Raw genomic sequence first — 22,435 nt, 5'->3', positions numbered from 1 at the left:
ATCTATAACACTGTAAGTTTCTCAGGAGTGCAAAACTAGATGGAGTTTTTCTGGCTGTATGTGAGCAGTGTGAGGGGCCCCTGTGGAGTGTGTATGCTCTGCGGTATGTTCTCCGATAGTCTACGGCTCTTCAGAGGAGCTGGAGTGCAGTTCCCTGTGCTGATTCGTGGAAGTGGGGTCAGAGGTCAAAGATGAGAGTGCAGGAGGTTGGGGAGATGAATGTGATGACCTCAACAGCTGCTTTTTCTTTATCTGGCTGCATTCTCTGCCTGATGCTCTTTTACCCTGTCATGTTATTCTTAGTATCTCTCTCTCTCTTTTCACCCCTTCATTTATCACTTTAAATAAAAATATTTACCGGTTTAAAGTTTGAAATAATTAAGATTCTTTAATGTTTTTGAAAGGTGCCTCTTATGTTCACCAAGGCTCCATTCATTTGTTCAAAAGTGCAGTAAAAGTAATATTTTTAAATATTATTACAATTCAAATTCTGTTTAAATATTTTTATTTTTATTCATGTGGAATGGAAGCTGTGATACATTACCATTCAAAAGTTTGGGGTAAGTTTTGTAAAATAAATAAATAAATAAATGATATTAAATTGATCAAAAGTCGCAGTAACAGCATTTATAATGGTATAAATTATTTATATTATATGTCAAATAAATGCTGTTGTAACCCTAACCCTAACTTTCTATTCATCAGAGAATCCTGAAAAAAATGTATCAAGGTTTCCACAAAAAACATTCAGCTGCAGCAAAAAAAGGGGAAAAAAATGTTTTCCACCACATTATTTGGTAACACTGCATTATTTGTTCAATTATTTGGTAATCGATTCTGATCGGTCAATCCTCATCTTTTGCAGCATATTTTACAGTACATATGTATAATTTATTGTGATGTGATGGTTTCATGATTCTTTCTTTTCACATAACAAAATCTTCAACTTATTAATATTTATGTTATGTTATTAAAATTATATGAATCTCCATGTATATATTTCCTGTGTAAAAAGTGGGATAATATACAGTACGATCAGCCAGTCATTATCATCAGGTCCTGCCTTTAAGTAATGATCTGTTATATAATGATTTTTTTAAAATGACTTATTAATGAAGGTTATGAAAGTTATTATAAAGTTGAACCAACGAAATTAATCAAACCTTATCGCGCTCGTTCAATCATTCTCTCATTTTCTCTGCAGATTTCCGTGGCAGATGCCCAGCGCTCTATGCTCCTGCCCCAGCAGTACTGAGCAGAGTCCCGTGGACCCCCATGGCTCCCCCCGTGGAGGGAACGCCCCTGGCCCGCTGCCTCGTCCTGCTGCACAGCCTGCTGCTGCTGTTGCCCAGAGGAGTGCCCTGCCGGGGGGCCACACGGGCCCCGGAGTCCCCCTGCCATAGAGCTGAACACCCACTCATCTCTCACACAGGTCAGCATTTGTATCCCACACACCTCAGCGTGACACCACGTTACAGGAGAGCTCTGGACTTCATTTAGCATCTTAATTAATGGTGCTTGCTGAGATAAGCACCACTATTAGTATCCGCTTGTTAATTTATGACGTATCGAATACTGTTTCCGGGTCCAAGCAATTGCTCCATTTCAAGTATACTAGATACTCTACTCTCTTCAGCTGTTTATGAGCGCTATTCATTCATAGCACACCTTTAAGCTAAGCTTTTAAAAACTCACAGTGTACACAACAGTCTACAGACTCACAGCATCCCAGACACTAATATTTTAATGATTTAGAAAAGATGAATCTGCCAAAAAGGTTAGGATTTTTCAGGAATGCTACAGCACACATAGAGTGTATAATAGCACTGTATGTTATTTGCTTTTGGGATTTGATAAATCTGGACCCAGAAACAGTAACGTGTGGTGTGTTAACAACCGGATTCCTGAAGTTTGACTTATAATACCTAAAATATACTTTATTGCAAATCTATAATCCTACTTTTTTATGTATAATATATGTTTATTGCAAGTCTATAATCTTAAATTTTATATATATAAAAATAACACTTTATGTATATGTAATTTAAGAATACATTGAAATGTATTGAAAAGTAATACATAAAATATATAAATATATATGAGTTAATTTACTCAGGAAAATATAAGTTTATATATTTGATTTCCTTTTCATACATTTCTTTGCATTTTCATACATCCATTTTTTAAATACTTGGTCATGTGTTTTTAAATTGTCCTTGAGCTATGCTTTTTGACTGACTACAGCACTAAATGCATTTTTTTTAATAGTGTGTTATGGGCTAAATAATAGAGACCTAATAGCATTGACAAACTCAGTCACCTTCCCCCAGCTTAAATTACAGGACTTCCTTGCCTGGAGAACATGTATTATAATCAATGTAAATTCAGCGGGAGGATTTCAGTAAGTAATTGTAGAGCTGAATGTCAAAGCCAAAGGGATTCTATTGGGGCTAATGGAGTGGAAATGCAAGGTCAATGTTTCAGCTTAGTGATCCGCTCTGACTGTAAGTGAACTCCTGGAGAACCAAGCCATCTGTAAGCACGACCTAGTGAGTAGTAACACAGACTAGTAGCTCATTAACCCATTGATTTTTAGGATGTGTCCTTATGGCTGTTCACCATCTGTGTTACAGAATAAGTGTGAATTTCAATGTCTAACACCCGTCTCACACACACAAACGCAGGAACACAAACCTTTTAATTAGCACCCCATTCATTAAATATGCACAGTGAGTGCAGTGGTAATGGCGTTTCTGCCCAGCAGCGACAGGGAGGTCTGTCACACACACACTCACACACACACACTCTTCTACAGCCCATAACGGTCCATTGGCACCGTTTTGAAAATGCAATTCTTATGGTTGCTCAAATAATCTCGGTTCTCCCTGTTTGACTGAGCTTTTGAATCAAAGCTTTCAGATCATTGAACGAGCCCCAGTCTACACATTTAGCAGCCGCCCTGCTGCAAAACCAAATACCTGCACGCCAGCTTTCACAAACAAAACCACTTCTTCAGTAAAAACATTTATTCAAAGAGCGCTGGGATCTGAAGGCACTGGCTTTTCGCTGGTTTTCTCTTATGTGTTTGTTGAACTGCTCCACTAGGTTTCTAAAATCAGCCTTGAACTCTGTATGCCCTTTATGGCCCCCAGTTCTCATCTGGAGTTCAGATTATGCTGTTTTCCGAACAAGCTCTTGTATTTAGTGGTAAATACATTGTATTTAGTTACAGCTGCAAAATTACTCTATATATATCTGTGAATTTGTATATTAAAATGTTTTTGTTAATTAAAATAATAAAAATACAAATATTTAAATATGTTAACACATTTAAATAGATTGTATTACGTATTTAAGTTATTCTAATACATTAAAAAGTCTTGTTCTCTTTTTCTTTACTTTTCTGCATGTAGTTTTCTAATCTATAGGTAGTTTTTGTACTATAAGTTAATACATATATAAAATAGATTTAAAAAAAAATTATCTTTACTTTAATAAGAGTTCTTGTTTTCATTATTTCATTGTTTATTCATTTATTTAATGTCAATTTAAATAAAAATAAACGAATACATTTAAATATGCTAATAAATTTAAATAGATTAAATAGGAGTTCTTATTTTTCTTTCTTTCTTTCTTTCTTTTTCTTTCATTCTTTCTGTATATGTAGTCTGTGTACTAATGTTTATATTAATACCTGCATGAAATAGAAGTTTTTCTATTCTATTTTTGTTCTTATTTTTATTACTTAAAACAATATTTATTTTAAAATGTTAATTAAAACAAATTAATTTAAATATGTTAATGAATTTTAATAGATATGATTAAAGACTATTTATTCTGTAAAAATTCAAAAACTAAAAACTTCTTTTTTTGTTTACTTTTCTACGTTTCATTTCTGATCTGCAGGTAGCTTGTACTAATCCTTTATAATTTAAAACTTGGCACTGTGTACAGCAAATGTTGATCTCTCTTATGTTAAATTGCTTGCAATGTTCTCCGTTTGTAAGTCGCTTTGGATAAAAGTGTCTGCTACTAATAAATGCAAATGTAAGTTAGATAGATGTCCAATTATCAAATCTTGTCTCAGTATCACCTTAGTGAACCAGAATTCAACATAGAAAGAATAGATAAAAAAAGACATTGATTACTGAAGCTTTTCACACCTTAAATTAATGCCACTTGCATGCTGACTTAATAAACACCTTCTGTTTCTCTGAAATTTCATGCTTTGTGAAATAGTTTCCCCTGTAATTATAGTCGAACACACAGGTGGTGCTGTGCTTATCTTGACAAAGGCTATATAGAGAAGAGTGATTGATGGGCCTGTTTTTTTTTTTATCTAAACCTTTCAGACTTTGTCAGGCCACCCAGTAAGCCAATTTAGAGTGAATTGATGGCTGAGAGAAACATTTTGCTCTCTTCTTAAATTTGCCTTTTTGAATCAAGCCTGCAGTCTGCATTTATAGTGGCAAATGTTCCTAGCAGCCTCTTTGAAAAAATCAATAAAAAGGGTTGAGTCACAGAGATGCGTGTCTCGATCCAGACAAAACGAGAGACACTGGGAGCAAGAGACTGTGTTTTCCTAAATTGAACACCTCTGCTCTCTTCTCCAGAGTGCTGTGGGGACACGTTTCTCTGTGGACCGCATAATCCTTGTCCGTTAGGGAGCAAAAAGTGGGAAGGACATCAGGGATGGTCGGCTTTACTCTGTGCAAACTATAAAGAAGATAAATATACATCCCCTCAGCCATGTCAGAACTCCAGCAGAGCTCCACTGTTAGATCTCTGTATAAAGACACACTGGTTGACTGTAAAGAAATGTTAATATCTGCGCCGTGGAGCCGTTGTGCTCTGCTCATAAGTGCCGGTTTGTGCAATAATGTTCTGGACTGATGTTGCACACTCATAGTGAGTCAGGTTTGCATTTTGTTTAGACTTCAGAGTTTTGTTTTTCTTTCTGGGAAAACAAGGTTTTTCTTTTGTTATCAATGACAGGTTTAAGAAGCAGATGGTTGCAGATACTGTACTCCACAGGTACAGTACATATCTTATGATCGGTAGGAGTGTTGTCTGTATGGACTTGTCAGAGCTCTTGCTGCATTGTATGGCTTGGTGGAAAACAAACCCGACACTAGACTTTTTGTTTGTTTGTTTTATGCTATATAAATCTTATTTTCCTAAGTTTCTTACATATACAGTTTCTAGATCATTAATGTTGATGGTTTAGTATGTAGTTTTCATTGTGTTTGTGTGTATCTGTGTGTGTATTGTTGAAATTTAAGTATTTCTGGGTAACATTTTTAATACGGTTTTATACATTAGCATTAGTTAATGCAGTAGCTCACATGAAATCATAATGAACAAAATTTTAAAGCATTTATTAATCTTCCTTAATGTTATTTTTTATATATGCCAATATATTTAACATTTTAAAGGAATAGTTCACCCAAAAATGAAAATTCTGTCATTAATTACTCACCCTCATGTCGTTCCAAACCTGTAAGACCTTCATTTATCTTGGGCGAACAAATTAAGATATTTTTAATGAAATCCAAACCTTCTGACCCTCCATAGACAGCAACGGAACTGGCATATTCAAGGACCAGAAAGGTAGTAAGGACATTGACTACTTTTACATGCGCACGAATAATGCGATTATTTCCAATAATCAGAGTAAGGACTTAATCGCATTATGATGTTTACATGTCAAGAGCAAAGCTCTTCACTCCCGTTTATTCTTATTATTCGCTAAGAATTGTGGTTATTTTTTTACTGCCATTATTCACATACCCCACTCCACAGCACAAATGATGGACTCAGAAAGAGCAGGTGTGTTACTGGCTGCTGTTTTAATTTATTTAATGCAAAACACGTTTGTATGGTTGTATTCCATACTTTTTCGGTGCCATAGAAATGTGATGGCAATTCGTTTGCCTACGCTGCCGTCGCGTTCTACTCGCCGTTTCTGGATGAGGGTAAGGAACAGATACTGGTGGCAGCGAGTTGTGTTTTCCCCAGAAATGCGATGCTTTCTTCCCCACCATCGTTTCTAATCTGTGTATTATTACAGATGCGCGTCACGTCATTCATGTATGTCACAAGCACATGCGCACTTTGGTCAGAGCGGCAATACTGCGATTAAGGTGTTTACATGCCTGTATATTTAGATTAAAATCGGCGTATGCCACCTATTTTAATACGATTATGCTTGCTGCGATTATGAGTTTAATCGCATTATTTAAATCGAAGTATTGCGTTTACATGAGGTAAAGTTTAATCGCAATATTGCCAAAATCGAATTGTAATCGCATTAAGAGGGTGCATGTAAACGCACTCATTGTTAAAATAGTCCATGTGACATCATTTGTTTTCTTTGCGCAAAAAAGTATTCTCGTAGCTTCATAAAATTAAGGTTGAACCACTGATGTCACATGGACTATTTTAATGATGTCCTTACTACCTTTCTGGACTTTGAACGTGGTATACCGTTGCTGTCTATGCAGGGTCAGAAAGCTCTCGGATTTCATCAAAAATATCTTAATTTGTTTCTGAAGATGAACGAAGTAATTAATGACAGTTTTTTTTTTGGGTGAACTATCCATTTAACATTTAAAGCTGTATAAATTTGCTTTAATGTGAAGGCACATGAGTTAACAATAATCCAGTGTGGAACTGGAAAATCTGGTGTGGAAACAATTTTCACTCAGAATTTGCCAGTAAATTTCACAAACAGTTACAAATAAATGGCAAGTAACACAATGAGTAGAAAAATCTCTATATTTTCTTTTAAAACTTACCTCAACAATCCTTGTTTTATTTAACTTCAAAAATCACTTTTTACAGTTTAATGTTGGCAAATTCAAACTTATTGTAAAGTATTTCCAATTTTGTATTTCCCAGAAAATATTTTTGAGTGGTACAAATGCTCTTATTTGTACTCAGTGTTCTCATTTCTCAATTTTGACTATAGCATTTGATGAATGGATAAATGTTATGGAAGGGTTTTTTTTCCCCAATATTGTTGTTTTCTCCATTTTTTAACATTTCTAAGTGGCAACATTTGGCAACAATACACACTCAATGTAAAGTGGTTTTGTCTCATTTTAATTACAAGTTTGTGTTGGGCTACTCTCTCTATAATTTTGGTTATAAAACTTGTTTAAGAGCAACTTTGTGCCAGAAGACCCCAGTATTTACACAGCTGCAGCTTGGCAGATGTTGCTTCCTGTACTTAAAGAATCTTTGCAAAGAGCAAACATATTAATGTCTATTAAAAGAAACAGTCCTTGACAGTTCAAGAAAACAAGTTTAAGAGCAAATTAAGGCAAGAGTTCCTGCAGTTTTGACAGCCATGACCTTGAAGGCTTTAAATTGCTTCCATGCTGAGGTTGATTTTTGGAAAGTGCCTGTGTTGTTTTACATCTTTGTGCTATTTTTATATGACATTCCTTGCTAATGTGGCTCTTTCACACATTTGACTCTTGAATTAAATGTTTTTGCAAGAAAATTTTAGTTCTACACATTATTTTGTCATGAAATTACACCTTTAACATATAACAGAGTGTTCAGTGTATCCTGAAAAGAATGTGAAAATATAAACAGAACATAAATGCCTACAATTAGCTGACATGAGTAGACTACATTAAGTCATCCAGAAGCCCTAAAAGAATTAATATATATTGTTATCATATGAAACTGCTTCTCAGAAACACTGAAGAACCACATTGTGTGTCTCCAAATTCACTTACGAGTTCCAGTCTTGCTGAAGTTAGGGCTATCCCATAGAGACATGCAAGATTTATGGAGGAACATTGTGGTAACTGATGCTGTGGATCTTTAGGGAATTCTGGCTTCCTTTTGTATGCTCGAGATGCGCTTCTTCAGAAGAAAAACAACCCTATCAGAGTTAGAGGAAGCTTTGTTGTTCAGCAGAGCTGTTAAACTGATTATTAAAATAAAAGAACTTTATTGAAGAAATGTTGTAGATTATATATAATTCATTTACTAGGTTTGTAAATTATTCTATATTCATTATTGTTTTGCAAAGCACAAAGGGCAAGAACTAGTGGTGCAACGGATCACAAAACTCACGGTTCGGATCATATTACGGATTTTGAGTCACGGATCGGATCATTTTTCGGATCAGCCAAAAAATAAAATAAATACATTTGTGAAAGCTTACTTTGAGTACTTCTATACCACAGCACAAAATACTAGCTTAACTAATAAAGTTAGTAATAAAACAAGAACAATTACACAAATTACAAGCATTGATGAATACAACATAACACAGTTACAAATAAAGTCAGTAACAGTAGTATTCAGGTGCAGAAATGTAATAACTAAGTGTAAAATAACACAATAGTGCTCACTGCACAAGTTAAATACAGATTAAGAGCTGTGGTGTTATTTGATTAGCAGAAGCAAGTATTTATTGGCTGCTGTCTCTTTAAGACCAAATGCACGGACATAATACTGACACACATCCAGTTTCTTTCTCAGCTGTTTACATTCACTTAAGACATAACTGACTGTTTTTACTAGAATACTTGCCAAAACGGGTATTGTATCATAACTTTGTGTGTATTTCTTTCTCAGCTGTTTACATTCACTTAAGACATAACCGACTGTTTTTAATAGAATACTTGCCAAAATGGGTATTGTATCATAACTTTGTGTGTATGTGAAAGAGGAATCAATTCGGTGTTCACGCGGTGTCTCTCTCTGCGTGTGCGCGCTTCTCGTGTGGCGGCAGCGGCTGAGCGCATAGAAAACAGCACGCGAGTTTAAATTGCTTGAATGTGTAAATGATAAACTTTCACTCTATGATGGTTAAACTTGACAGCTAATCCGCGAATCACATGCATGCCAAACCGTGGGGCCGGGTCCGTACGGATCACGGATCATCTACGATCCGTTGCACCCTTAGCAAGAACGTGTCTGTCTGATTGTCTCTCTGATCTATCTATCTATCTTTTTTTTTTCTTTTTTTTTTAATGCATTTACATTAAAAAAATGCATTAAACAATGCATTTACAATGCAGACGCTTTTATCCAAAGCAACTTACAGTGCATTCAGGCTATACATTTTTTACCAGTATGTGTATCTATCTATCTAGCTATCTATCTATCTATCTATCTATCTATCTATCGTCTGTCTGTCTGTCTGTCTGTCTGTCAGTCATCTATCTGTCTGTCTATTTATCTATCTATCTATATATAATCTATTTATATATCTATATATAATATATTTACGTATTAGGGCTGGTAAGCGAATACAATTTTTAATCTAATTAATTAATTTAATCTAATTAATTAATAAATTTGGCTGAGAAATTACTCCCAAAAGATCATTTAAAATCATTGTTGTGTAAAGCATCAAACAGACATTACAAAAAGTAGCTTCAGCAAGAAATATTTGGTTTGATAAAATGTATTACATATACTCCTTTGGACCATGAGAGTGAGTAAATGATGACACAATTGTCATTTTTGGGTGGGTGAACTATTCCTTTAATAATTTTTTTTAATTAATTTTATTATTACTATGGAAATATGAAATTATTTATTTAATGAAATGATACTCTAAATAATAAACTAAAACTGCCAGTAGGTGGTGGTAAATGTCTTAATGATTAAGTCATCAAGTCATTTATTCATTCATTTGATTCGTTCAATTGACTGATTCATTCAGGAGTGTAGTTTCATTCAGAATTCAGAAGTAAATGGTTCTCTTTATGAGTGGTTATTGAATCATTAGGCTTGTTCGACTTGAAGCGGATCATCACCATCAGATCGATCGGTGTGTGACATCAAAGTACCGCGAGAGCTATAGAAAGCAGACGGCTCCTTATGCTTTTGAATCGCTCTCGTGGTCCTTTCATGTCATACACTGATCGGTCTGTGCAGCGTCGCTTTAAATTCAACGTGCTATGGCTAATGGTTCAACGCGCCAAATGATTCACCCAATTTGTTCAAAACGTGCGTTAAGAAATTAAATGCTGCTGTGTGTTGCTCGGAGATGAACATTTCTGCTTTGTCTATATATTTTCGTTGGCAAAATTGAGCAGAACAGACAACATTGTGTTTAAAATAGCAAAATATTAACTTCTTACTTATTGAACCGTTGTATAAGATCAGTATCACATTTGCACTCGTGTGATATTGCACTTAGCCTATTGCTCGTGTGTTATTGCTTAACTATATGATGTAAATATGAGACAAAAACTCAAACAGGGACATATTTTTGCCCCATATCTTGAATTTTAGGGACAGTCTCACTCCGTTCTCTAGGCTCCATCACGCAGTGAGTTGTTGCCCTGCATCATATTTGTCACCAATCAACTGTATGAAATGTCAGATGACCCACGTAGGTCTGGGGCGGTGCAAGTGCGTTAAATGTGTTAATAATTTTAACGCGTTATTTCTCACCATAATTAATTAATCTAATTAACGTGTTAAATTACCAGCCCTAGTATTTATATCATTTTAATTTTTATACGTTTTATTTATATATGTTTTTGTAAATGTATTATTGTGTATTATTTCTAAATGTATTATTGTTTTATATTTTTATTTATATATTTAATTATATTGTTATGTGTGTAATGCGTACATATAAAATATATATTTTAACTGGGAAAGATAGTCCACTCATGTGTTAAATGTGAAACTACATCCCAGAACTGGAAAAAGCAATGACCAGTAGCACGACTTAACAAATGATAGCATTACTGGAACAGCTAACCCAGCAGCTATCCAATTACACAGAGGTAGGTAGGCAAAAGATGTTAGACAGGCCAAGATTGAAGTTTTGATGTCAAGGCCAGAGGTTAATATGAAAGGCGCCACAGCGAGGGCATTTGATATGCATATCATACACCCGCACAGAAACAAACACAAATGCACTCAGGAGCACTCAAACTAAAGAGAAATATAAAAAAATACAGTGTTTGTGTGTGTGTCAGTCAGGGATGTGCGCTAACATGTGCCCTCTCTTGTTCTGCAGAAATCGAGCCTTGGATCCACCGATTCAGAGCTGAGGGCACCGTCGATTATTCACAGCTGACCTTTGACCCCGGCCAGAACGAACTAATCGTGGGTGCAAGGTAATGCTCACTTCTTCCATCACTGCATGAAATTTAATTAGTACTCAGTCCATGGGTCTCAGTATATGAATGAGTGTGTCGTTGTCAGAGGTTCTGACAGTGTGTCTGCTAAGCCTTACATTCATATAGTACTATATTTTCAGCAACACCAAATTGACACCCACTGCGAAAATGTCACAATTGCCAAGTTTCCCATGATTAGCCCAATAGTGACACACAATCTGAGTCCTCATAAAACCACACAATGAAACCGGAGTACTTTTGTGGCAGACAAAGCACAGCATAGACCCTCCTCACCAACAGATACTTTGATAAAAAATCACACCATGAATGTGAGAATAGGATAGGATTTCCTGTGTCCAGCTCTAATTAATGAGTGTGATGATTTCCACATAGACTTTCGCACTGTGCTGCCATACATCTTCAGCCAAATTAATCTCACATTACCGATCTGTCAGCAGCCTGGATGGTCTCCAAGCAATTATTTTGTGACAACCGCAGAAATGGTTTGATATGAGGCACTGTAACAGTTCATTCACCCACAGGGCCGGGAGCGGTAGAATAATTACTTTTTCTGGGAGAAGCAGGGATTACCATTGACTAGTGATTCATTGTATCATGAGCAGATTGTTTTTGGGGTTTTTTTACTTGAAAGTAACGAGACAGAAAGTGTTAGTTAGCTCTCAGAACCTGTTCCGAAGTGCAACACATCATTATCAAGTCTGACTCTGCTAAAGAGTTGCGGTTGGGATTCTTTATTCTCTCCAAACATCAAAAATGTCTTGCTGCTGGTGTTACAAAGAAGTGCATATCAGTGGTAATGGCTCAATTGAAAATATTATTTTGACTTCTTGTACAGTAGGAAAGTTTTTCCAGACATTGTGTTCTCATTGTTTTCCTATAATGAGAAAGCTCAGTTCAAATTAAAAAATTAAATTTGAAAAATTGAAAGAAATTCAAATTAAAATATGGAATAATATTCATAACAGAAGCTCTAAATATTAAAAATGTAATGGAAACTTACCTGCTTGAACTTGATCGGGGTGTTTTGTTAGTTTGATGCGTTTCCTCCTCTTGAGGTCGCCACTGCTTTTATGAAGAGGTTGCCAGGTTTTCACAACAAAACCCGCCCAATCGCGTTTCGAGGGGGTCCCCGTTAAAAATCGCGTTCCGAGGATAAAATACGCATGTTTTGGCGGGGTTCCCCTGGTAAAATTCGCATTCCAGGGGCTAAATATCATGTTAGTGGGGTCGTTTTTCAACCCGCGGACATGAAAAACAACCCGCGGCAACAGTGTTAAAGCAGCCCAATTCCGCAGGAAAACCACGGACTTGGCAACACTGGAAGAGGATAGCTTTCGTTTAGCGCATCAAGAACCGGGTTGACCGGGTACTCGGTACCACCGGTACTTAAGAAAACCTGGTACCGTAACGTTTTCATTTTTTTAGTACCGACTTGGTACCGAAATACCGGGTCTTTTGACAACACTAGATGTCTTGTACTTTAGGGTTTGGGTTTTGGAGACAGCAAACCTCTCAAACAAGACAAATGCAAACAACTGGAGCTAAAGGAATCTAGTAATGCTCTTTAGATTGAGGATGGGAATTAGGGATGCACAATAAATCAGCAGACATATCATGTGTCAGCTGACAAACTTTACTGTTTAATGTTATTATTAAGTAAAATAGGTCAATATATTTAAGGCGATAAATTATAGCCACACAATCATGGAATGCATTATTTCCTGTTGGCTAATTGCAAATAAAATAATTGTGTACATATTTCATAATAAATTCATAATATTTTTAAATATATTTATAATGTAATATATTTTAATTATAATTATTTGTTTGTTTTCCATTTAATTTTATTAAAAGAAAATTTTGAAAGTTTAGGATGTAAAATATTTTATTACACTGTATGAATATTATATACAATGGAAAACTGATTTGAATTTTAATTTTTTATATATAAAAGTACATTTTTGAAATGTAAAAAATAAAATAAAATAATTTAATTAATATAATAATTACATTTTTTTAATCTATTTATTTATTCGTCTAATATACAGTATTTGTTATCTGCATCCCATTAACATTGGTTATCATATCAGGGTGTATTTTTTATTTCAATTAATTTAATTTTTATATATTTTTATATAGTTACGTGGACCACAAAACCAGTCATAAGGGTCAATTTTTCGAAACTGAAATTTATACATCATCTGAAAGCTGAATAAATAGGCTTTCCATTGATGTATGGTTTGTTTGGGTAGGACAATATTTGGCCCGAGATACAACTATTTGAAAATCTGGAATCTGAGGGTGCAAAAAAAAAATCTAAATACTGGGAAAATTACCTTTAAAGTTGTCCAAAGGAAGTTCTTAGCAATGCATATTACTAATCAAAAATTACGTTTTAATATATTTACAGTAGGAAATGTTCCTTCATGGAACATGGTCTTTACTTAATATCTTTTGCATTACTTAATATCATTTTGTCCCATACAATGTATTTTTGGCTATTGCTACAAATATACCCCAGCGACTTAAGACTGGTTTTGTGGTCCAGGGTCACATTTGTTCATTTTCCATTTAATTTTTATTAAAAGAAAATGTAGAAAGTTTAGTATGTAAAATATTTGTACTTATATTTATATCTGTAAATATTTGTATAATCATATGCAGTGGAAAACTGATTTAAATTTTTTTTTTAATTAAATGTTAAAAATTATTATTATTATTTTTTTAAATAAATATATTTTTAAAATGTATTTGTCTAATATATTTGTTATCTGCCTCAAAAACATTAACATTGGTTATCATATCAGTGCGTATTTTTTATTTCTCTTAAATTAATTGCATTTTATTTCGGCTAATATATTGGCTGTCTGCCTTAAAAATACATTAGAGCATCCCTATTGAGAACTGTATGATAGTCATTTATAGCTATTTTTTAGAATGGAGAGGTGAAAATCACAGTAAACAACACTGTTTATGCAGGTCAGCTATCTTTCTGTGGTTAATGTACATCACTGTGGATAGGATGAGTCAGGGGCTGTGGATCAGTGTTGTTCGAATTGAGCTGTGAAAAGGAAAACTAAAGTCTTGCCTTGGAGGAACTCCATGGTGCTTTCAGCTTGACTGGTTGTTCCTGGAGCAGATGGGTCTGCAGGGCCCAAGGCCTCACAAACGCACCCACAGTCTGGCCTAATGGACTGTGTCAAGGTTCTCCAACTGAGCTGCTGCTTCATCAAGGTCACTGAACAACAGGGTTCTCATGAAGTTACTCAGCAGCTCAAGGAACATTCTGCCAATTACCAACACCAGACTGAGCAGACCTGTCAAAGTACAGGCACTTAGAATGTGAAATATTGAGTCATGCCTCTACTGAAACACATAGACAGATGTGAGAGACAGACAGACAGACAGACAGACAGACAGATAGATAGATAGATAGATAGATAGATAGATAGATAGATATTAAAAGGTATATTTTTAAATGTAAAAAAGTAAACATAAAATATCATAAAATATTTTAAATAATTAAATGTAATATTTAAATAAAAATTAATTAAATATACATATAATAAATATTTATGTTTGGTGTAACCTTATGCAGCTTTCATTGTTTAACAAAATGTATTTTTCCATTGTTTTTCCTTTTCAATGTCAACACCATGAAATAAAAAAAATACATATTTGTTGTCAAATATTTATAATATATATACATATACATATATTTGCAAATGTATTCAGCTACTAAGAATGAATTGAGAGGACATAATGGTGAAACTTATTTTTAACTCCATGTGTTGAATTATCACCCTCATCAGACAGAAAATCAAAATAATCATATCCTAAACATCTGTGCAGTGGCTATTATTATTTTTGGTGTTGCAAGCTATTATTAATTTATTATAATTTGTTACATTTATATAGCGCTTTTCTTGGTACTCAAAGCGCTTAATTAAAATGACCTGCATAAATATGCAAACTATCTTTTATAGTGACCTTGACATTGCTTGATTTTTTGTGTTCTCATAAATGTGACCCTGGAGCACAAAACCAGTCATAAGTAGCACAGGTATATTTGCAGCAATAGCCAACAATACATTGTATGGGTCAAAATGATCGATTTTTCTTTTATGCCAAAAATCATTAGGATATTAAGTAAAGATCATGTTCCATGAAGATATTTTGTAAATGTCCTACTGTAAATATATCAAAACTTAATTTTTGATTAGTAACATGCATTGCTAAGAACTTCATTTGGACAACATTAAATGCAATTTTCTCAATATTTAGATTTTTTTGCAGCCTCAGATTCCAGATTTTCAAATAGCTATATCACGGCCAAATATTGTACTATCCTAACAAACCATACATCAATGGAATGCAAATTTATTCAGCTTTCAGATATAAAATACATTTATAAAATGTATAAATCTCAGTTAAACAACAACAAAAAATTGACCCTTATAACTGGTTTTATGGTCCAGGGTCACAAATATCTTATAGGGTTGACATTAAGCTTTCTATCAACCAATCAGATTGTAGAGTTAAAGTTAAGAGTTTCCCTCTTATTTCAGAGGTATCTTTGGTTTTGGCTACATTTGGGTCTTTCATTTTTGAATAGGAATATTGTTCCAGGACCAACAAAGAACAACGATTCAAAGGATGTTGACGCACTTAACCAGATAACGTTGTGCCTGACGCCCCACAGAACTGCATTCAAATGCAACTACAAAAATAAATAGTCATGAATAACCTAGAACGAGCTCAGTACGTTCCGAATCCCTCAATACTGATAGTGTAGCTGCATGGTCATGACAGAAATAATGGCCCAGTAGTCCGTGCAAAGGAACCATTGATAGTGAGAACCTCAAAAGGCTTTAACGGTAATGCAGTGAAATACAATCAATAGGCATGTCGATTCAGTAAGTGGACCTTAATCACAGCAACCTGATTTATCATGTAGTCTCTTATACAATAAGACAGGCTCCACTTTCAGATTACGTACCATATTGTTTTAGCAAATGTGTTTGTGCTTCCGACATTCACAGATGGATGTAAAATCATGTCGGACGGATATGCGATTTGTAGTTCCACATATAAATTACATTTGAGATTAGAGTTGGCAGAACACTATATTGCTACACTAGATTACATGCTCGGTCCAAGACGTTTGGAGGAGCAATTTTAGTTTTTCGTTTCCCAGAATTAAAATGCATGCAGCATTTACAGGCTTCTGCTGCTCCAAACAAGCATCTTATCCTTAGGCAAGGTCCAGCGTTGGCTCATTAAAGTGACAGTAGGCTGTACACTTTGCATAAGAGGTTTTTGGCTCTAACACATTGTTAGACTTCATCCAGGTGTGCAGATCATATAAAAAAAACGAACTTGAACTGTTACGCCAGGTTGTATTAAAACCGGATGTGTATTGGGGGCATGTTAATGTGATTTATTCAGCAATTAATTTGGCAATTTAGTTCCCAATCCTCTGTTTTATTTATAGTCTTGTTTATCTCTGAAAAAGCTCAAAACATTCCTCTCACAACATTGGCCAATTGCTATTGCGCATGGATTCACTCGAAATGTTGCAACCCATAAAAATCTCCATTTATAACCGCAATGCCCGCCCACCCTCTGAGGCAACTTGTGTTCTGATTTGGGTGGAAATTCATATCTTTTTTTTTGGTCTTTTCTTTCAGAAATCATCTCTTCAGGTTACATTTGGAGGATATTTCATTGATCCAGGTGGGTGAAAAAAGTATATGTCTGTCTCTTTCTGTCTTTCTTTTTTCCGGAATTGCTCAGACAGCTCAAACACCCAGGATGAGACTAACAGGTGTTGCTGCCGCCATGTGTGAATGCCAATTACAGTGGCTTCATAAGCTCAGAGAAAAAGACTCTGCCAATTTAAAAGTTGTCAGTTCGGCACAATGCTGATGTGACTGGCGTTCTTGCCCCGTGGGCTGGTGCTCTCTGATAAATCCATATGTAAACTTTCCCTGGACTCCATTTTGGATTTGTGTGGTTGGAAAACATACCGCTAGACGCTTATGGGGAAAAACTCCTTTTTCTCCGAGGACTGAAGACTTATTCAGTCATGCAGGGTAACTGCACGGCCATTGGTTCGTGCAGTGATTATAAAACTAACCAATGGCTCGGCAGCGGTGCTGCACGAGCCTATGGCGGTGAAGCCCACCCGAGCACGCCAGAATGGGTGGGGCCATCTGGTTATATAAGCAGGCATTTCGCCATAGGATCTCAGGTCAGTTCAACTGAAGCCACGACACCGAGTCATGCAGCGTCATGGCACGGCAAGGAACGTAGTACTCGTTCCCGTATCTCAGGGAACCGAGGTTACGAAAGTAACTGAGTACGTTCCCTATCGATACTTCACTCGTACTGTGTCGCTAGACGCTTATGGGGAACCAATACAATCCCGCCGTGCCATGAGAGAGGAACGACTGATATGAACTGGCCATGAGCGAAAAAGGCTCAGAGGGACCAATTATGCGCAGGGTGAGCCCTGCAGGAGGCAAGAGGGCTGAACTCATTGAGGTCAGGACAGCCTTCAGATAATCATTCCAACTGTCGTATGTACAGCCTCAGCACTAGTAATAGGGCCAAGAGCGTTCCTGAAGAGTCAGGCAGAGCCTGAGACTTAGACTGCCTAGACAGGCGTGTGCCACTTTAAGCAGATAAAATCCGGGCCTGCAAGGCCGGAACATCCAAGTTATAGAACCTGGCAAAGGTGGATGGCGAGGCCCAGCCGGCCGCCGCACAGATGTCTGCTATGGACACACCACTAGACCACGCCTAGGAAGAGGCCACGCCTCGAGTGGAATAGGCTCTCACTCTTATGGGACTGGTGGCCGTTGCAGAGCTGGAGTGTTTCGGCAAGAAGTGTCGCATGGCCTGGGACGTCTTCTGAGCCGCGGTGAATCATTCTGCAAATCCCCCGACGGCAGGTCCAAAGAGCCCTGTAGGGGAGACCGGGGAGTCGAGGAAGGGAACCTTGTCAGCCTCCTTAATCTTGGTGAGGTTTAGCCATAAGTGGCGCTCCAGCACCACTAGATTAACCATTGAACTCCCTATGGCCTGCCCTGTGGCCTTGGTAGCCCTTAGAGCCAGGTCTGTAGCGCTGCGCAGCTCCCTGAAAGCTGTGGCATGAGGTCCTGACTCATCCATGGTCTGGAGGAGTTTGGCCTGAAAGACCTGGAGCACAGCCATGGAGTGTAGAGCTGAGGCGGCCTTCCCGGCGGAGGAATACGCTCGTCCAGCGAGGGCAGAAGTCGTCCTGCAGGGTTTGGAGGGGTAAGCGAAATTCGCTTTCCATCCAATGGCAGTGGGCGGGCAAAGGTGCGCAGCCACTGCCTCGTCGAGAGGAGGCATCCTCACATAACCCTTTTCTTCAACGCCGTCCACTGAGGAGAGAGCAGAAGAAGAGTTAGAGCGAAGGCGGGCCAAGTAGGGAGCACGCCATGACTTCGTAAGCTCGTCATGGACCTCCGTGAAAAATGGAGAGGCACGCTGACGAGGCACCTGGCAGCGCCCCGGCAGGAACCATTCGTCCAGATGGCTACGAGTGGGCTCCTCCAGCATAGACCACTCCAATTCCAGTTCCTCAACTGCCTTAGAGAGGATGCAGAAAAGTCATTGGGCTCGGCAGACGATGAAGGGGCGGGGTCAGCAATAGAGCCCGACATCTCCTCCGCGTCTGATGCTATTAGAGACATGCTGTCATCTAATAGCTCGTTCTCTACGAGACCGAATGAGACCATGTCGCTCGCATAAGCCGAGGGATGCTGGTCTGCGTGCTCAAAGAGAACAGGAGAATCCTCTCTGCTTGGCGGGGGCGAGGCGAGCGGGATCTGGGCCGGGCTTAGTCCCTTTGCCCCGCTGTTTTTTCCTCACAGATCCCTGGGAGGAAGAAAACGGGAGGGTGCGAGGGGCGGATTCGCTCTCTAAAAAGAAAGCGATCCAAGCTCGCAGAGTGGCGAGACTCATGTTCACACAATGTGAACAATCCATCTCGGTCAGAGCGGCTTCCGCGTGGGGCTTACCCAAGCAGGGAACGCACTCTGAGTGGCCGTCACCATCGTGCAGTGCAATACTGCACGGCGTGCAATAATGGCGCGGCATTTGAAACAACGTTGGTGCTCTTTTAGAGAGAAATTTGCTTTTTTTAGGCTTGCTGGATGGCAGCAGGGGACGAGCTGGCATCTGCGCTGGTCGCTGAGCAGCTCGAAGAGCAGGCGGAGTGGCGAGAGGGCGCAGAAGAGATGGCAGCTTCTATCCGCAGCGAAGCGTTTCTATGGCGAGCGTCTTCAAGTCCTGAAGGTCAGCGAAGGGAAGATCATCGTCGCTGAAGGAGAATTGATCTGAGAACCTATGGTGAAATGCCCACTTATATAGCCAGATGGCCCCGCCCACTCTGGCGGGCTCGGGCGGGCTTCACCGCCATAGGCGACAGCGCCGCTGCCGAGCCATTGGATCGTTTTATAATCACTGCACGAACCAATGGCCGTGCAGTTACACTGCGTGATTGAATAAGTCTTCAGTCCTCGGAGAAAAATGAGTTTTTCCCCATAAGCGTCTAGCGACGCAGTACGAGTGAAGTATCGATAGGGAACAATTAACAGCTCTTATTTGTATAGCCTGATGTCTGTGCTAAATTGAATGTTTCAATTCTGGCAAAACAAACATGTTCTTTGAGTCTCTGATACTGGCTTTGAATTGGGAATTAAAAATTATGTTCACTAATAAATATGATGAGGCTGATAAGGATTAGAGAGTCTTAAGTGCTGGTTATACTCACTGTGATTAATCATTGGAAATTGTTGTGTCTGTGTGCTTTATAAGGTGGCAGATCACTCTCTGGGATGGAAAAAAAGCCTTATTAAAAAAATTATTATTTCCAAAAAAAAAAGAAGAAGAAGAAGCAATGAAGCATTTTATTTTATTTTATTTTATTTTATTTTATTTTATTTTATTTTATTTTATTTTATTTTATTTTATTTTATTTTATTTTATTTTATTTTATTTTATTTTATTTTATTTTATTTTATTTTATTTTATTTTATTTTATTTTATTTTATTTTATTTTATTTTATTTTATTTTATTTTATTTTATTTTATTTTACCATTTTTGTCCATTAAACCAAAACCATGTGTTGCAACCAACATGAAAGAAAAAAAAGAACAAGGAATGTCAGAGAAGACCCTCATTACTGTCTTAAATGTCTTAAAATATATTTTAATATATCAGCAATTTTCATATTTTATATGTTTTGCTCCAGCATCCCTGAAAACAAACATAGGAGAAGTGGTTTAGAGAATGGACAGATGGATATTTATTTAATATAGCAATATTATTTTATATTTTATATTTTTTACCTTTTTATAACAAGGCAGTGTTAAGTCAGGTTGTAAAATATTGCAATAATACATACAGTAATACAATACAATAATGCAATACATTAATGTAATTAAATATGTAGAAAATTATTTAAGAATTAATAATTAATTATATATATTTTTTTTTTTAATACATTGAAAAATGTTTTTAAACATTTTTTGAAATAATAATTAAGATGTTTTTGCTCACATGTGTTTACGGTATAAGAAAAATGTTATTAATTTTTACTTGGTTAAAACATGAAAAACCTTTCAATTATAAGTATAAACTTTACAAAACCATATAAAACCAACATGAATACTAAGTGTACATTTCTTACAACTTGGCACGAGTTTTAAACTAAATTTTAAAAAATAATTAAAAATGAATGACTTTAGGTGAATTATGTTGTTGTGAATTATTGTCAGTGTGAATGCCGCTTTAGATGTTTTACTTCTATAAAAGACAGAACTATCAAATGTTATTAATGAGCCTAGTTTAGAAGCCAAATGGACCTGAATGAAGACCTGCATATCTTGTTCCCTTAACAAGTTTCAAACATAATTACCCAGGAGTAACCGCTGTCCTGTAATAGCTGCAGCAGACAATTTACTTTCCCTCTCCTATTGCATCGAACGTCTTATAACCCTGTAAATAACCATCCAAGCATTGACATGTTTGAACATTTATTTGAAGTCTTTCCCGATGGACTCTTTTGAGACCTTTAAAAGAGCCAAACACTGGCTGTTTAACAGCTTCAACATCATGGGGTCTCCTCAAAAAGACTGACCTCCTGGGGAAAAGAGCAAACAGACCAGACAACTTTTGAGATGCCTTTTGTTCTGACCTGCTCACAGGGAACCGGCATCACAAAGATGAGCCCTTCCATTGCTCTCCAGCCAATCCTTTCCTCCGTAATACAATTCCTTCACTTGCCTCACAGCACGGAGTCTTGTGTGTACTTTTCTTTTTGGTCTTTTTATGCCCATTGTCACTTCTACAGCTGACTTTGCTGAAGGTTTCTCTGAAAAGAGAAATTCTCTGATGAGATGTTTTGAGGGGAGCCTCCCAATTTAGCTTGACCCGAGGCCCAGTTCCATTGCGGTCTATATGAGTACTTGTAGGTTGTTTGTGTTTTTAAGCATTCACGACTTTGATCTGGGGTAAAAATGACAGTACTGCATAAATGTTGTTCCCTTTTGAGTTTTTATGAGGTTTTGGTTTAATATGGTTTATTCATATTTAGAGTTCTTCTCTCCTTACACAACAACTTTCAGGAAGACCGGTGAGATCACAGGCGAGGGGATAATATGAATGATTCTGGCAATATGGTGCAATGAGCGAGAAGTCCAGAGACCTGAGAAGGAAATGACCTAGAAAGTGCTGCTTTTATCCTTCATTGATCTCACAGAATAGAGCTTTCTGTAGGAATGATGCATCAGCAATGGGAAAAATAAACCCGCAGAGTGACCCATCACGTGTCTGCAACACCTCCGCTAGTGTTTTAGAGCACAGTGTTGTGAAGCATTAAAAGCCTTTTAATGGCAGGATAAATGTGGCAGCACTATAGTAGATGTATAGTATGCAATCATTATATGGACATGGGCAGGGCGGTTATATTTCATGGGCCTTTGTACAAAACGAGTGCAGTTTGTGTCTCCTACTGTATATGCAAGTATGTAAAAATGACTTCTAAATTCAAATAGCTGATGCCAACTAAAAATGTCTTTATAATACATAGTGAAGGCAAATTAAAATGCTTGTATTTTATTATTTTGGCACGCCCTTCTGCACTGAACATTTCTTTAGCTGTAATTTTTATTCATTTTATTTGTATTACCACATGTAGTAAAAATTATTTTACTGTCAGCTCCTTTTCATTTTCCAATCACAATATATTTATATACATCCCAATATA

General features: G+C 36.9%; 1 protein-coding gene across 1 annotated transcript in view; it reads left to right on the top strand.

Moving 5' to 3' along the window:
* Window positions 1–792: 792 nt before the first annotated feature.
* The window catches only part of LOC107662556 (semaphorin-5A-like), a gene marked incomplete at its 3' end in the record, with an annotated part of 88,021 nt that continues 66,378 nt past the window's right edge, over window positions 793–22,435 (top strand). The window contains exons 1-4 of the mRNA XM_016452620.1: window positions 793–797; window positions 1,205–1,432; window positions 11,009–11,108; window positions 16,823–16,868. Of these exons, the coding sequence (XP_016308106.1) occupies window positions 1,276–1,432; window positions 11,009–11,108; window positions 16,823–16,868 (303 nt within the window). The remainder of the gene's footprint in view (window positions 798–1,204; window positions 1,433–11,008; window positions 11,109–16,822; window positions 16,869–22,435) is intronic.

This window comes from Sinocyclocheilus anshuiensis, unplaced genomic scaffold (genome assembly GCF_001515605.1).
Source record: "Sinocyclocheilus anshuiensis isolate Anshui unplaced genomic scaffold, SAMN03320099.WGS_v1.1 scaffold1197, whole genome shotgun sequence".
In the NCBI taxonomy this organism is placed as follows: domain Eukaryota; kingdom Metazoa; phylum Chordata; class Actinopteri; order Cypriniformes; family Cyprinidae; genus Sinocyclocheilus; species Sinocyclocheilus anshuiensis.
Note: the sequence above shows the minus strand (reverse complement) of the source record. Positions and strands in the feature narration are given on the sequence as shown.